The 16,436-nt window shown below is 39.0% G+C and overlaps 1 protein-coding gene across 1 annotated transcript in view; it reads right to left on the bottom strand.

The window, feature by feature from the left end:
• Positions 1-3,420: 3,420 nt before the first annotated feature.
• Positions 3,421-16,436, bottom strand: part of tafa3a (TAFA chemokine like family member 3a) — a 139,089-nt gene continuing 126,073 nt past the window's right edge. Inside the window, exons 3-5 of the mRNA XM_086149840.1 lie at positions 15,808-15,957; positions 14,908-15,032; positions 3,421-4,216 (exon numbers count right to left, since the gene is read on the bottom strand). Of these exons, the coding sequence (XP_086005966.1) occupies positions 4,205-4,216; positions 14,908-15,032; positions 15,808-15,957 (287 nt within the window). The 3' untranslated portion in view covers positions 3,421-4,204. The remainder of the gene's footprint in view (positions 4,217-14,907; positions 15,033-15,807; positions 15,958-16,436) is intronic.

The raw sequence follows: 16,436 nt of genomic DNA, 5'->3' as shown, positions 1-16,436 counted from the left end.
TTTGCCTTCAGGAGTTGCCCCACCACCAACTATTTTCATTTGTATACATTTATGGATATATACACACACACACACACACAGATATATATATATAAAATGTACAAGTGATTTAGCATCAACATCCACAGTTTCTTCTGTGAAGTAAGTGTGATGCATTGTGGAAACACTGGGTCCAAAATCGATGATTTGATCAAAATCAATCAATCGATATTCATGGTGAAGGTCAAAATGTTGCTCTGATGTAAGACGTGACTGTATAAGACGGAGCTCAATAGGATATGAATAATATACAGTCATGAAAAATAAAAGGCAAAAAGAAAGAGAAAAGACTAAATTGAGCACTGGAACTCAGTGTAAGTAGTTTCAAGATCTTTCTTTCCTCTGGGTATCTGAGAACAAGCCTCATATCATCCGTCAAGTTGAATTGTCAGTGGCCCACTGTCCTCAACTTCCACTTATAACTTCCTCAAAGAGAGTGAATGAACATCGTGACATGTCAAACCTGGGCCTGTTGTGTTAACAACAGTCAGGCTACAGATGGTCTCTGCCTGCATGACACATGACCGCTGCCAATCTCACCCCCCCGTTTTCCTCCTGAGGAGAATGAAAAGCTGAAGTCAGAAGTGGTGCACAGAATTGTCAACCGGCCAGTGCTCGGAATGCAAAACCCCGGTTTTCAAACATGTCGGATACATTTCCATTCAACTTTTGTGAAGGTCTTTTATGACAGAGAAACAAAACCTGGAGGGACGGAACCATGAAAAGATCTTTCATTATGAATAGAATATTAGCCAACATAAAGGTGAATGACTGAAGTATTGTGTTTCAACACTTTGGGGGCTGTAAAGTGCACAGAGGTTAATTCTATGATCCAAGGGTAGATTTGTATCAATGTTTGCAGATAGAAAGGCTGTTTCCAAGGGATCGGATTCATATTGTCGCTCGCAATTCCTCAGAGCACCATGGTGGATTGCTTGGTCTGATTAATCTTAATGAATTATGCAAATAACCTTTATCTCAAATGATTCAGCGGTGTTTCTGTATTGTTTTATTAATGCACTTTTGAATCAGTCCTTATAATCATGAGGCTTTTTTTCCCTCAGCCGTTCGCTGTTTGTAATTCATTGCAACTCTTTATTAAATCTATGGTGGTCTCCGGCGGATTGTGCGCAGGAATGAGAAATTAGTCATTACTGTAACTTAATGATTTCCAACCAAACAAGAGACAACCTGGATTGCTAACCATAGCACCCCCTCCCACCCTGTGTTGGTCCCCTGGGCCTGATCTTTGTGAGTGAGCCTCCCACATTTCTGTGTAATTAATTATATTTAGTAGAGGGATCATTCTGTTGTGAAAGAACCGTTTCAATTACGGGCCTAAATTGCCTTGTAAAATATGAACGTTTCCAGGAAAAAAGTGGCGGTTTGTTTGCAGTCAAAACATCCTGGCATGGGAGTCACACTTTCTGTCTAAAAATGGCATGGCTAGTAGATGGATGCTAGGTGTTATATAAACAAATCTAACACCCGTGACAGAATTAGAGTTTATGCAATATCGTCACAGACGGGTGATGCAGAAATAAAGATAAAATGTCCCTGTGTATTTTCCAACCTCCCACTGGCACGCCCAGGCTCTAACCCTCTTTGGCTTCCGCTGAGAGGGGAATGCGAGTACAAGTTGACAACAATAACAATAAACCCCATAGTAACTGTGCTGCCATGAGGGGTGAGCACTCCAGCGAGGCTGTGTTGCTATAGCAACCGGATCAAGTGGAGAGCACAGCTGATAAGTTTTGTATTAATTGACCTGAGATAACGTTTCAGGTTGTCTATCGACCGACTTGGATGCAGTGGATTAGGAGATTATAATTAACATTACAATTCGTCACATGCCATTCTTTCGGTTCAACAAAAATATCACTCCACACAAGAATCTCAACATCTATGACAGCAGCCTTCGGCTGTGAAACACATTGTGAGAGTCCTGCACGCTTTTCCCAAAGTTCCAAGTGTGGTGTAAATGTAGAAAATATATTTGTTTGACAGCTTTGCAAATCCTCCCCCCAGAGTCCTCGAGTTTTATTGCTTTTTTTTCAACTCAAATCAATTTCAGTCCTACTATTGATTATTGGTTATATTATTTATTATATAACTAATTTTGTTCTTTGCATCACTTCAGTCTGACCGTGACTCAATTTACAGAATACTTTTGTGAGCGGTTTTGTTCAAAACAATAGCCAGAGGCAAAATTCAACCCACTTTGATTAATTGGTAGCTGTCCTTCGATGTCTCTTTCTTTTTTGCAGTAATTAATTTTAAAAATACCTCCAGAGCTTTGAGCCAATCACACGATTTGCTCAAAGTCCTTCACATGCTATGTAAATAAAACTATCAGGATGGTAAACTTTGCAACACACAAACATGCAGTGAATCAATATAACATGTCACTGGGATACAGGAAAAACAAATCAGCATTTACATTAAAATGTCCATATGATGTATTTAGATGAGTGGACATTTATAACATCGAGGCCTCTGGGGTTTAAAAATTGAAAAAAATGTGATGTGCTCTGTCGGCCAGCTTTTTTTTTTCCATTTTCCGCTATTTTTCCACCCCGTTCTATTTCTGTAAGCTCTTAATGAAAAACGCAAACAAAGCTTCAGGGATTTTCTAACAAGCTGTGCCTTACAGGAAATTATTTGGACCGAAAATGAAACGAGAGAACACAGAATTGCCTGGCAAAGCGATGGGAAATAACAAAAGCTTGATATATCTTTTGGGGAATTAGCCATCCAGGATGAGAAATATTTAAGGTTTACTGCACCTTTTGTCCGGTGTTGCAGTTTTTAGTGTCCAGTTACAACCAGAACATTTAGTTGACTGATATCCATGATGTGCTGAAGTTCAGGTGGCTCAATCACTTGCAGCTTTGCAGATCAATTAGCAGTATCGGCGCAGATGGTGGACGTGGATTAACAGGACAGTAATCTCATATAATCTCAATCACTTTGTGGCTTTGGCAAAAACAGACAACGAAACCGGAATTGGGATGCTGGTATCCACTCTCGGACAATTTGGGATTATGTGAGGTTGCTGTTGTTGCAGGACCAAAGACTGCAACCTCAGGACTGCAGTTTCCCAGTGCTACTGTTTTGACAAATCAGCAGTTTAAACTATTTGGACTGAAATAGGGTGAATCAAGGTTGCAGTGGCATTTTACCGATTAAGCAGTAAATCTAATAAGCAAAAAAATCATGCCGAAGAAAAAATATATACTGTATGTTGTCGTTCCTGGGTCTGCAACAACCTTGTGGTCAATAGGGTGTCACTTCCTGGTTTTCACATGGGACCGAGCCTCCTTTAGAAACTGAATTAATGCCGACAGTCAAAAACCAAAAACATGCTTTCCAGACAGAGACAACCATTTAGTTAGATTTATTGAGATAATACTGACATTTCAAATCTATGGTAGTCATCAGGCTTTGAAAACAACAGATACCATTAATACATCCCGGCTGACCCCCTTGTGCCTTCCAGTCAACCGTTATTACAATTTTTTTTTTCTTCTGAGTTTTCATTGTTGTATTATTTCTATAGATTTATTTCACACCCCTCCCTTCCCGACACGCCAAATTCTCTGCAAAGACTACTCGGCATTCGAACAAACCTGGAGAAAGCCGAACACTTTAAAGATTCAAATAAACAAAGAAGAAACAGAGATCTGCTCCGTAAGGCTAAAAGGAATGAAACTGCTTATGATCTCCATCTTCAACACCGATATGCATCAAGAGTCCCGGCACTCTTTGTGGCAAGAAAATATAACACAAATATTTTACATCACATGGTTTCATTACTTTTTTTTTTTTTTTAATCTTTTTTTTTCCGTTGTAATGTGTTGTCAGTAAATATCTTCATGGCGTAGTCTGCTTGTCCGTAGGAATGCAATTACAAAGAGAGTTCTGGTGGGCAGTAGAGTTCAGAGACAGCTACTGTTAATGCTGGATCTAGTTAGGAATCTTTTTTGGACATGTGGTCTTACACAATACTCCGTCTCCATCAATATTTCAGGGGAACGTCTGTAAATGTGGTCCTTTTTGGTCCCTTTGCTTCTGCTAATCCTTAAAACATACGATATCCAAATGTCCTTCGGTGTCAGTCAAATAAACCTCTCCCTCCGAACAAGGTTATCCTGTAAACAGAAAACTATCGTGTGACCTGGAGGGGGAGGAGAGAAAGAGAGAGAAAAGAGGAGGTAAGAGAAATACGTCAGGAGAGGGATTTGACTCATTATTGATGACAAGTAGTAGTTTCAATACTCAGAGGCAGTGTTGTCTCTGACAGACGACGTGACAGAAACCACTGGGAGGTGAAAATCATAATAATCCCTTTTTTTTCTGACAACTTTAATAAAGCAGAAGTAGATAAAGAGGGTAAAAAAATGACATGTAAGGAAAGTAAGCGACCTATGAAGTAGAAGGAGTCACAGTTTAACTACCTTAACTTTTTAAATTTAAACTGTTAAATCTTGAATACAAGCTTCTTTTTTGCAAGATATATAAATGATTTAATAATGCATTGTGAACATAACATGTTATGTGGGTCAAACAAAAAACGTGTAACTTTGCAGGCACTGTTTGAACACTCAAAAACCTACTACGTTTTGTGACATTCCCGTCTGTCTCGCGGTTCATCATTATATTTCCACATCATTAACACTTTCTTTAAAAAAAAAAAAAACAACAAAAAAACAGGCACTTGATGGATTTTTCCGGAAACATCCGGCATTGGGAAATCTAATGTTCAGTATTCTTTTTCTTAGAAGCTTAATTTCAGGGCGCATTGAACTCAACATCACATTTTATTACATCCCATATAAACAGAAAAGGGTTGCCCGAAACCCAAATCAATGTGCAGGGTAGAACTTGTGCTTATTATTGACAGCAATGCTCTTCATGTAACTGATATTGTAACTCAATTCAGATTAACAATTTAAGAAGAAAGAATTCCATCAAATTGGGATTTTCTTGGTTTTTTTTTTTAAATAAATAAATAAAATAAAACGGGCCAATTTTATTTTCGCACTGATCAAAAGTCTGGTTGTAAAAATATGCAACACATTCAAGGTGCAACAATTCCTGGGTGGAATCCCAAGACATCTGTGGTGTCATGCAGCAAATGTAGGAAGCCACAGTCAGCAGGTGGACAGTCAAAAATAATGCAATGTGCATCACATCTCAATGATTTCCATGCAAACAATGGGGGGAATATTATTATTCATGATGCCGTTCTGCTGGCATAAGCATTCTCTGATGTTTCCATGAATTTTAATCTGAAGGATTGAAAGACAAATTTTGTACTATTCTCACTTCAAATGTAGTTCTAAAGTACTCGGGTAGAAAAATGCTGTTCTTTAGACGTTTGTCCTTTAAGAAGTAGAACAGAAGAAACTTATTTGGCTTGCCTTCGGTCTCCGTTGTAAAAGCAGATATAGAGCACACACACATACACACAGTGTGAGAGATAAACACGGCTGTGAGATAATTTTACATACCACCGTCATTCAATTAGCAGTTGGCGGGGTCTCGCCAGTTGAACCAACAAGAGGTTTTCAGCTCGCAATCACTCTTCCTGTTGGCGATGCAATTCTGATATTTGTGAAAGCATGGTTTTTTTTTTTCCCCTAGGTGAGCAGCAGATGACAAAGTGCGTGGCATGCAGGGAGCCACAGTGTAATTTTCACTTCCATGTGCTTATCCTTGTTGCAAACTCGTAGGTGAGAGATTGCAAAAATGAATTGTCTTCTCCTGCAGCAGCCGGCTTCCCATTGTACATGAACACTCGCACATTAAATCATAAGATCCGTTCACAACATTAGTTGTGATCATTAGTTGCATGCATGAGCTCGGCACTACTGATAATTGACATACTGATAATTGTGAAGTTCATATTGTACACCTTTTTTTTTTTTTTTTTTGAAGTAATTAATTATACTCCTTTCGGAGTGAGTACTCCATTGTGATTGGCTGCGGGCTACAAAGTAATTCTTGATATTCAGACACTGGTGCCAATAAACTCTGTTCTGAATTAATGAAGACGCCATAAGTATTTGTCGCACACACCAAATTCTGATTAACGTGCTGCTACAGGCATCAACTGACAAACTGTTATGTCCCGAGGAGTCGTTGTGTGTGTACACACACACACACACACACACTCACACACACACACGCACATGGTATAGCCTGTAGCATTCCAGACAATTATACCCCAAAACTTTTGTCAACAATAGGCAAGGTTACTGCTATGGGATCTCTCTTCTCGCGAAGTAAAGGACTTTGGTTTCTCTCATCTCCGTGTTGTTTTTATTTTTAAGGACATCTTCTAAGTCAACTGACAAGGGAGGAGGGGGGAGGATAAGAAAGCCCAGAAACTAAACCAGCAGCAGAAACTTTAAGGTGAGTAAGTAGAACGAATCGAGACAGGAGAGTTTGTGCGTTGAGCGTCGGTGTGAAGATTATCAGCCCGCAAACAGGCAGGAGACAGGAAGCTGTTCAAGCTGCTGCTGTGACAGGCAACACATGAAAATCACTAATCCCTACTATATTTTCTTTTCAATTGTTCAATATCACAATATATACTTACTTATGAAGGAAAAAAGATTGAGAAACAGAACATATACACATACATATATATATATATATGTGAGTGTATGTATGTATATGTGTATATGTATGTACACTTCAAATCACAAATTCATCTGTTGAAAGCAGCCTATTCCGTCTGATGTCAAAAGCACTGTGACTTTTATCCCTTTTTATTTTTTTCCACTCTGTAGCTTTTGTTTTTAGATCTGTATTTTAGATGTGTATTTTATGTATGTGTATATCCGTACAATGTCCATAAAATGTATCATTTTATATATATATATATATATATATATATATATACACACAGGTATTTATTCAAACATTATTTATATTTACATATTATCTATATCAAACATTTTGCATATTTTCTTTTCTTTAGCTTTTTAATTATTTATTTTCATTGTTTATTTACTTACTGATCCATTTATTTTAGTTTTAGACAATATTTTTAACATGATACATCACTTTGTTACCAATATCCTTCAACCTTTACGGAAGATTAGATTTGAACATCCTGTGGCCAAACCAGATGAAAGTAAGGCAGTTTGATATTATGGCTCTTTCTTGACTCAGACAAGCTCACCGAAGTGCTGCTGAATATTATTCCTCTTTTTATTTTAGTATTTGCGACACAATTCACATTGAACTATTAATCAGCCTCGAGCAAAGTTTTAATGAGTTACAAAAAAATCAAATCATTAAAAGACCTGTTTAGTTCTTTTACTTTCAGGCAATTCATCAACCCAATATGTTGCAGTTTCAAACATAATAATTTGGGTTTTTTATCACTTTGTTTATATCTAATAATTTAGGATTGAAAAGTAGAAGGTATCAAACTTTTCTGTTCTGTTTGTTTAAATGGACAATACAGTAATAAAAAAATAATATCAAAAATGATTCTAAGATGGGCAGTTATCCAATTTCCAAAAATATATGATATTCAAATTGCAATGTTTGCCATCTTGCTTAATATCTGTCTCCTCTGGCACACTGATAGTCACTGACACTGGTACTCAATGTGTTCTAATAAACTTGAATGTTTTGCTAATCCTTAAACTGTCACGTGTGCTTGTTTGTAGCTGTACAGTCGAAAAAAAGACATTTGTTAATTCCTTTATTTATCAAGACATGTAAGCTGGAAAGTATGTAACTAGTGCTTGTAATTATAATTTAATTGTCTCAGTACATTTGCTTAGTTTGCATGTAACAACAAATGTGACAGGTAAAAAAAAGAATTACATCTCAAGGTTCATTTGCTGTTTTCTCAGAAGTGGAACAGGCGGGAAGACATTACTGTCAATTGCTCTCTCTGACAGGAAGCCTCAGAACATCCAACTGTATCTTGATATGGATGAGAATTCCCAGCCCCTGATCCATTTGCAGAACCGTGAAAAAACCAAAAGCCTTCAAACAAGAAATGGCAGCAAACTCTTCACAGGGCATCATGTGGCAGAGGCACATGATTGGTTATAATTACATGATGGCATCACAGCAACAAGATGAGCAATAAAACTTGGCTCCATTTTCATGACAAAGACAACTTCCTGGTTTAATAGAGTCAGGTGTTTCTGGCTGGATACATTTTTATAAGTATAAAACAGAAAACTGCAACGTTGGTCATCTCTGAGTGTTGGTTAGAACCAAAACACCTCTTACTTAGCCTTGTTTTCTTTAACTTGAATGTAAACCACAACGGTTTCCTGTTAGCAAGCACGAAAAAGGGGAGGAAAAACATAATTGGAGATAGTGGTGAACAAAATGTTAGTTTACCTTTGTACATTATAGTGAGCACTGATAGTATACAGTAACATCACTACAGAGAAAGAGTCCTGAAATCAAAACCAAAAAGCAGACAGTAAACAAAAAGAAAAAAATGTAAGAGCAGTGATATATGTGTTTGCAGGTAAATAAATATGTAGATATCCAAATATCCAAATATGCAAAAAATGCAGCTGATCAGTGAGTATGTGCTGCAGCAAAGACAGTGAATATTTAAGGCAGATGAATAATTTATGCTGCAGTATCGCAACAGTGTCCAGAAGAATCCAGAATATTAGCTGTAAAAGAAAGTATATTAGTGAAATGGAAAGTATATCAGGTGAAAGGGGAAAGTACATTGGGTTTAAGAGTAGGTATGACTAGTGCGAGCAAAAGTATATCCAGTCCAAGGGACAGTATATTGGGACTAAAGAAAAAGCTTATTAGGTGTATGTCAAAGTATATTTGGTGTAAGGGAAAGTATCTTCGATTTAAGGGAATGTTCAATTGGTCTAAGGAAAAATACATTGAAAGCCAAGGTACTCTGAAAGTGTGCGCAGCAAAACACATTTACAACTTAAAACAGAGTGTTGTGAACCCAATGGATCTTATCAGTATTTTGGATGTTTTTGGGATATCCATTTTACTGCAATAATGTGCATTACATAGAAGGTTATTATAAATACCAAGATAATTTGGTAAAATATTTACTGTTTTGCATATTGGTCTGCTGTTTACCCTGTATGCACAAGCTTGCACAAACACAAGCTTTAACAACCATTACCTGCTAAACAGAGTTTATTTCAAAGACATTTACTTCCAAAAAATAAGTTTTTCTGCTATTTTCCTCAACCTCTAAAATAAAAAAAAATAAAAAAACACTGAATCCCTCTATGGCTCACAAGACCTCTGGTGATATTCACTTTTTTTTCCTGGATATGCAGGTTAGGAAGACAATTGAAGTGAACCAGTAGGTACAATATTTCCTCCTGAAATATGTGGATAAACAAATTCTTTCATGAATTATCTACAATGCCTCTCCTGCACTAAGGGCTGCAAGGGGTCCGGAGCCCATCCCAGCTGTCATTCAGCGAGAGGTGAGGTTCACCCCGGGGTTGGTCAATCAAAGAGACACAGGCAGACACATCCGGCAATTCACCATCTTGTTCGCAGGTCATATTCAGACATACAACCAACAACCCTCTCGTTCACACATCATAAAGACATGCAACTATTCACTCTCTCCCTCGGCTGTGCCACAGTGCCGCCTCGTAGAAAGAAATTATTGGATTAAATAGCCGAGTGGACTACTTTATATGTCTCCCCTACAATTATTTACGGACACTGACTCCTTTCATGGTACAGGAAATATATATATACATATATATACACGCATACACACACACACACACACACACACACATGCGATAGAAATCTACCACCGGCAACTGTCAGAAACCCCCAACACATTCTCAACAAGGAACATAACACCCGTCAAGTGAAAAAGCTCTGTTGATCTTTTGCCTTCTGTCCTCAGATTGATAGGAAGTGAAAAGCCGGAGCTGGTGGGGTTACACTTTCTGACATTAACAGCAGGACTATAAAACTAGCGGTTCCTGAGCATGCAAAGAAAGAAGGAACAACTGGATGTGTCTGCGAAGGGCCTGCAGGGTGTAAAGAGTTGTGATTTATTGATGTGACTTCATCATGAGGTGAAATGACACCATCATTTTTTATCAGCAATGCCACGGCTGGACTTCAAGGAGGGGAGGATTTATAGTTTGGTCTGGGTATTGTAGTACAACCCCCTAGTTTGTTTACATCAGTGTTATGTTTCAATTTCCAGACTGCGGGATCTCAAAGCCACCTTTAGGGAAAAAAAAAAGAGGGTTACCGCTTTTAAGAGATTGAAGTTTTCCCAGCTTCATTGTTTCAGATGTCAACATTAGCAACCCTCTTGGATTGCTAATGTGATTATGAACACCAGTCAATACTTTGAAATCAAAGCTATGACGGAAATTGCAGAAATATGCCAACTTTACAGAATAAGTTTTCCTTATTATCTTAATTTAATTAATCGATGATTAATCGTTGTTGTTAGTATTACTATCATAATTATTACCATTATTCATTCATTCATTATCATTCATTCATGATCACTTATGCTGCTGGGCTTGAGCTTATCACAGTTTCTCTTGGTTGAGAGTCAGGGTTAGTTTTTGGACCATCACAGGGCCACATAGAGAGACAAACAACCACTGACCCTCTCATTGACACAAAATATGGACACAAAACCATTCACCCTAATTCGTGATTCCTGTGTAATAGGTTGTAATGGCATGATGCCAAAGGAGTAAGAAGTATTGCATATAAAGTATTTATTTTCATTATTTTTATTTCATTGTTTCCAATGAAAACCGAATAGGATATAGGCTTAAGTCGTCTTTTTCAGTTGTTTTGCCTTTAGTAGCTTAAATCAAGTTTGTGGGGGATGTTGAGTTTTTTACTATTATCTTTCGAATAATGCCGAATGGCGCGGGACCAAAACAAATTCCCAATTACAGGTACTTAGTTCTGTAATGAAGTTCTTAGATGCAACTCTCCGATCACCTTGAGAGCCGCTGCTGTCTCCTCTAAACTTCTCTGCTTGAATTTGTATGCAGAGGACGGCCTGCGGAAAACGGTCAGGAGAAGAGAAATGACTGATTCATGTCCATTGCGAACAAGATACTCCATTCGGCTCTCTTGAAGGGATACGAAAAGCTCTTCTCCGCACTGTTGGCTGAGAGGATTAATAGTGTGAGTGGTCTTTGAAACAAAACACAAAGAATAAAGTTGGAAAAATGTCATGAGACTCCAAGGCCCTGTCTTAAATTTTTCAGTAAAAGCCTAATTTGGGAAAATGGGATATTCAAAGGTTTGGTTATATATGCAGAAGCAATTTGTATTTACACCGGAAAATGTGAACTTTTTCCAAAACCTATTGAAAAGACTTTTGTTTTGTTTTATTTGTTTTGCTTAGGGAGGAGAGTGGTCGTCCATCAACATCGCTTTTTTGTAGTGCACTGTTTGTACAATTTGTGAAAAGGAAAATTCAATAAAATCATACTAGAAGAAAAATAATCTGAATAACTTCGCAAACACTCCCCCATCCAAACCTGATCACAATCCTCAACAGAAATCTGTGCTGATAACCCGGAATGATTGGAACTGTCCAGCGCATTCAGCCACAGAGCCCCCGAAGCTTTTTTTCTTTTTCCAAGCTGTTCCTCGCCGTCTCTTTGTGGGAGACGATGGGGCCTGTGAGCTTGGAGAGACCCCCGCTAACTCCCAAATCAAAAAAGAGTCAATGTTCTGACGAGTTCTACCCGCCACCTGGACCCCTGCCTGTCTCTGCCTCTGTTTCTGCTTTCCCGTGGCTGTGTGAGGGGGCATGAATTATTAACCTGGCTAAAATAAAAAGCTCTGCTTCATCCAGGCCTCCTGTAGTCATGAATAATGGACGAGGTAGCTCAACTACAGGCGGTTGGTGAGTCAAACACTTGGCTATGATGGATGGCTGCCCCCCTGTCCCCCCCCGCCCCCCCCGTCCCCAAACAAACCAACACACACACACACAAATCAACACACTTGTATTCACACATTCACACACCCCTCACTTACTGTTCACCTTCCACTCGACCACACGCACGGAGCCCAAAACAGATCCAGCTAACCTCGATCTTCATCTCGAAGCCTCGCTCTCCCACTTCGAGAATTCCCTGAGAATTTGAGTCGTGCTCACGCGATGGAGTCACATTGAAAACGGTAACATTAATTTCTAAAGATAGGCGGCTCGCCAGCCTCAAACACATGAAACATCTTCAGTAGTTGTGAAACAGAGACGGAAGAAGGAAGTGAGAGACAAAACTGTGGCACTTGTGCCGAAATTGGATACAAACAGAAATAAGAACACACACTCACAAAGCTCTTTCTTGGCCGACATGAATGCCGTTAGATACCAGCAGCCGCACCACTAAAGTAACAGTCACTCTCCGTACCATCTGACCCAATGACACACTCATTGCTTTCACAACTTTTAATCCACCTACAGAACCTTTCCTGACCCTCCCTTTGGTCACGGGTCAAGACACACATCACTTCTACAAACAGGAGACCGCTGTGGGTAGGTAGTGGTGATGATGGGTCGGTCACCCGGTGTTATGAGAGCTGGTTGTGCACCAGGGCTATAATTAGAAAAGTAGCAAAAAACAAAAAGTCGATGACAATTGTGTGTTTGTTTGTTTTTTTTAAAAAAAAACAGAAAAATAATGGAATCATCAAATAGAATCATCGAACAGCTTCTTCTTTACCGCCTTGTGTCTTATAATCTCCATCTTCCTGTTGGTTTTGTTTCGCTTTTCGCCACCACTTCAGACGTCATTTGCCTCTGCCGAATTTCATAACATGGGATGAGGCTAAAGTCCCCCTCTTACCCTTGACATTAGAAATCACCAGATGAACCTGTGAGTGGGATTACTGCACAGTCACCGGCAACACGTTGGATGTAATTTCCCAGGAGACGCGTATCCCCCCTCTTGCACCAACAGAAATTAATGGCAAACGGTCACTATTTATTTGCAAAGATGTACAACTTATTTACCACCTGAAGCGCAAAGGAAGAAATTGTGTTCTATGCACCATTATTTTTTATTTTATTATTTCTAAATTCAGCCCAAAAGTTCACACATCATAACACAAACGTAAGACACAAGTTCTTTCAACCCCTGTAATGTGGGCTAAAATTATACAGGAGGGCAATGCAAGAACAAGACAAATGTCTCGTTGCATATATTCATGTGGAACATTGTGTATTTTCATGAATAATTTTGACACTAAATACCGCACTTTGTTGTTGGGCGCTGTCTTAAAAACAAGCTGCCGATGACAGCTCTGAAGAAAAAAAATATTTTACAGGATGTCTTACAAAGTAAGGCTTCGCTGTCGGTAATGGGTTACTGTGCCGTATTCAACAAGTACAGGTGATCACGACGTTACTTGCATCGTGTTGGAAAAACAAACAGTTTTGGTAGATATTCACAGTTTTACAATGTGGCAAAAAAATCTCAGATGACTGCAACCTGAGTACTGTCATGTTTAAATCAGAAAAAAAAAAGTTTGAATGTGTGTCGCTTACTTGACATTGGCAAAACTGTGGACAGGTAAAAGTAATAAAATAACTGAATAAAGTTAATAAAGTTAAAATAAAGTTAATATATATGTAAAACCAATGAGATGCAAGAAGGCATTTGGCATTAACGTGCATGACAGCAGTGGCCTTACATCGGAGTGAATAAAGTGCTTAATATTCTACAGTCAATTAAGAGGAAAAAAGGAATCTATTTGACCAACTTGTAGCTTTTGCAAATATAAAAATTGCTGCCAATTCTTTGGCGGATTTCATTTTTGTTCACATTTATTTGCCAAAGGAATTTGAGGTATATAAAAGACTGTATAGCCGCTTTCCCACAGCAGGAACTTTTTGCAGTTCCTTGAACCCTTTTTTGGGATCAAGGCATAGACAGCATAGGAGCGAGAAACTCGGCTCCTAGTAACATTTTAGCTCTACTCTGATGCGCGGTCTTTTGAGTTTGGTGCTTGATGGAACTCAAATTTTAAAAAGTAGTTGGCCGACTGCTGGTTTTTGCACATGGCGAAGCAGTGCAAAGAGAAAAGCAATTCCCCTTGGGGATCAAAAACTGTATTTTGATTCCGAAAACACCATTTGATAGTCCATAGATATTATTCCAGTTGAGGATGGTAGTTCCTGGTACCAAATTTGAGCGGGACAATTCTTAGAACTGAGTTATTTGGACGGTTCTGTTCCGAAAGTGGCTAATGTGAACCCGATGATTAGGCCTTACCACTGAAAATGTGGTTAAACACGAAAGTCAGACTTAGCTCAGCCCTCCCTGTTCTTGTAAGCGGACTGACTCCCTGACTCTGCATTGGGAGTCGCATTTTAATTTCCACGCTGATGAAACCTCGCGTCACTATATCTAATCTCAGTTAACCCGGCAAACCCCTATTTATGATGCAATTTCACTACCTTTACTTTGACTTATCATTATGTGGACCAGACCTACATGCTGTATCTGAATTTTTTTTTCTGTCCTGTGTCATTACGGTTCTTACATAATTTGATAACACTTGCAGGTGATTATAGCTTTTATGTCAAGGAGAAAGAAAAAAAAAAGGGTGCAATTTGTGAAACAGTCACTGTCATCTCGAGTTGATTAAAACATTCTCCGAAGAGCTCTCTTCAATTTCTTTCCTTTTAAACACCTTAATCACTCTATATATTAGGGTCATGTTCTCTAATCAGAAATTATTCTCATAGTCTTTCTAGTTGCCTAGTGACAAGAATCTATGGAGAATCTATGGCATTTATTTTAAACCCCATCATTCTTATTACCCCTACTGTCTGTTCATGCATGCATGCGCACGTAGAAAAAAACCCACCTTGGTTGTCTTCACTTTGTTGCCCGTACTGCAGCTCCATCCCTTGAGATCCGGCAGAACTTTACACTCCTCCCCGTCCATACAGGGATGCATCTGGCACCACCATTTCTGTGCAACTATGGACGCTGCGAGGCAAAAAAAAACAAAAAACAACAAGACGGAAACAAAGAAAAATCATACAAAAAGATGACTAGAGGCAATTAACATTGTGCCGTTTGAAGGCGTAACCCGGCTTCGCCCTAGCGGAGGCAACAACAAGTGCTTTCAGTTTCTATACACATCACAGTGATTGAACAGAGTGTCTTCTGATCTCCAGCTGACAGTGGAGACCCCTTGGTCCTTCCCCAGTGTGTTTTCAGGGCTGAATTACAATGGGTCTGCATGTTGTGAGCAGGTGTGAGTGTGCAGCGGGTAGAACGGATGTTTGTATGTGGTTCGGGGTTGTAATAAAGCATGTCAGTGGCCTTACGAACCAAGGTCTTACTGGCCCCTTAGCGGGGCTACGGGGGGAGAAACAGCTTTCCTTGACATATCTAAAGTGAAAAGAGAAATGTCAAAATCGAGGAAGCCCCTGTCAGAGCCATTACAGTGAAAAGAGGAGCACGGGATCGATCCGGCAGCAACAGAGGCCACATTTCACATGATATTAAATGACCTGGCCATCAAGGAGCTGGTGTAGCCTCCGCCGCGGACAAGGTTGGGATGAACCGACGGGATATTTGATTTTGAAGATGAGCAGGATTACAACAATCTTGACACTTCTTTCCACTCAATCCCCCCTCATAAACAATGACATGAGTGCAATAGCATGTCGGACACTTTTCGCATCCTACGTCTCGGCTTCGAAAATCAGTCTTGAATCATTACCGGGTACAATAAAAGAAGAGAAGCCTGGCATACCGTCCACACAAGAGGGTGCTGCTCTTGTTGTTCCCGCCACCTGCCCGGGGAAGCAGGAGCATTTGACGGTCTGGGATCGCTCCTCTATCTTGTTCTTGTTGCAGCATCGGTGTGCAGCAATTACCTCGCAGGTCCCCGCTTTCACATGAACTGGGAACACACACACACACACACACACACACACACACACACACACACACACACACACACAAAGGCTCAGAACACAAAGGGGTATCATGTTTTGGCATGAGTCGTCTAACAAAGCAATACAGTTGCTTAAAAATGTATCATTAATAATTAAGTGCTTGATATATTTACAAACATAAGCATATTCAATTTTGCAACATTTATCTATACATGTTTGTATGTTTTTGTTAGTTTTTCCATAAGCTGGTCCTTCCATCCTCAATGTTTCCAGCATTCCTTAGTTCGTCTCTGCATTTCCACTAGTAACAAATGAAGTGAAATGCTGTAAAAAATAAATGTAAAAACTGTACAAAGGATTGTTTCATGCCAAAAAATAATTCATTTTGCAAGTTACTTTTCAACATAAAAAAAAAAAAAAAAAATATATATATATATATATATATATATATATATATATATATATATCATAAGCCTGACAGCAG

The sequence above is a fragment of the Fistularia commersonii genome, chromosome 7 (assembly GCF_037954325.1).
Source record: "Fistularia commersonii isolate RoL2024-O1a breed Wild chromosome 7, RoL_Fcom_v1.0, whole genome shotgun sequence".
NCBI lineage: Eukaryota > Metazoa > Chordata > Actinopteri > Syngnathiformes > Fistulariidae > Fistularia > Fistularia commersonii.
This window is presented reverse-complemented; position numbering and strand designations above follow the sequence as displayed.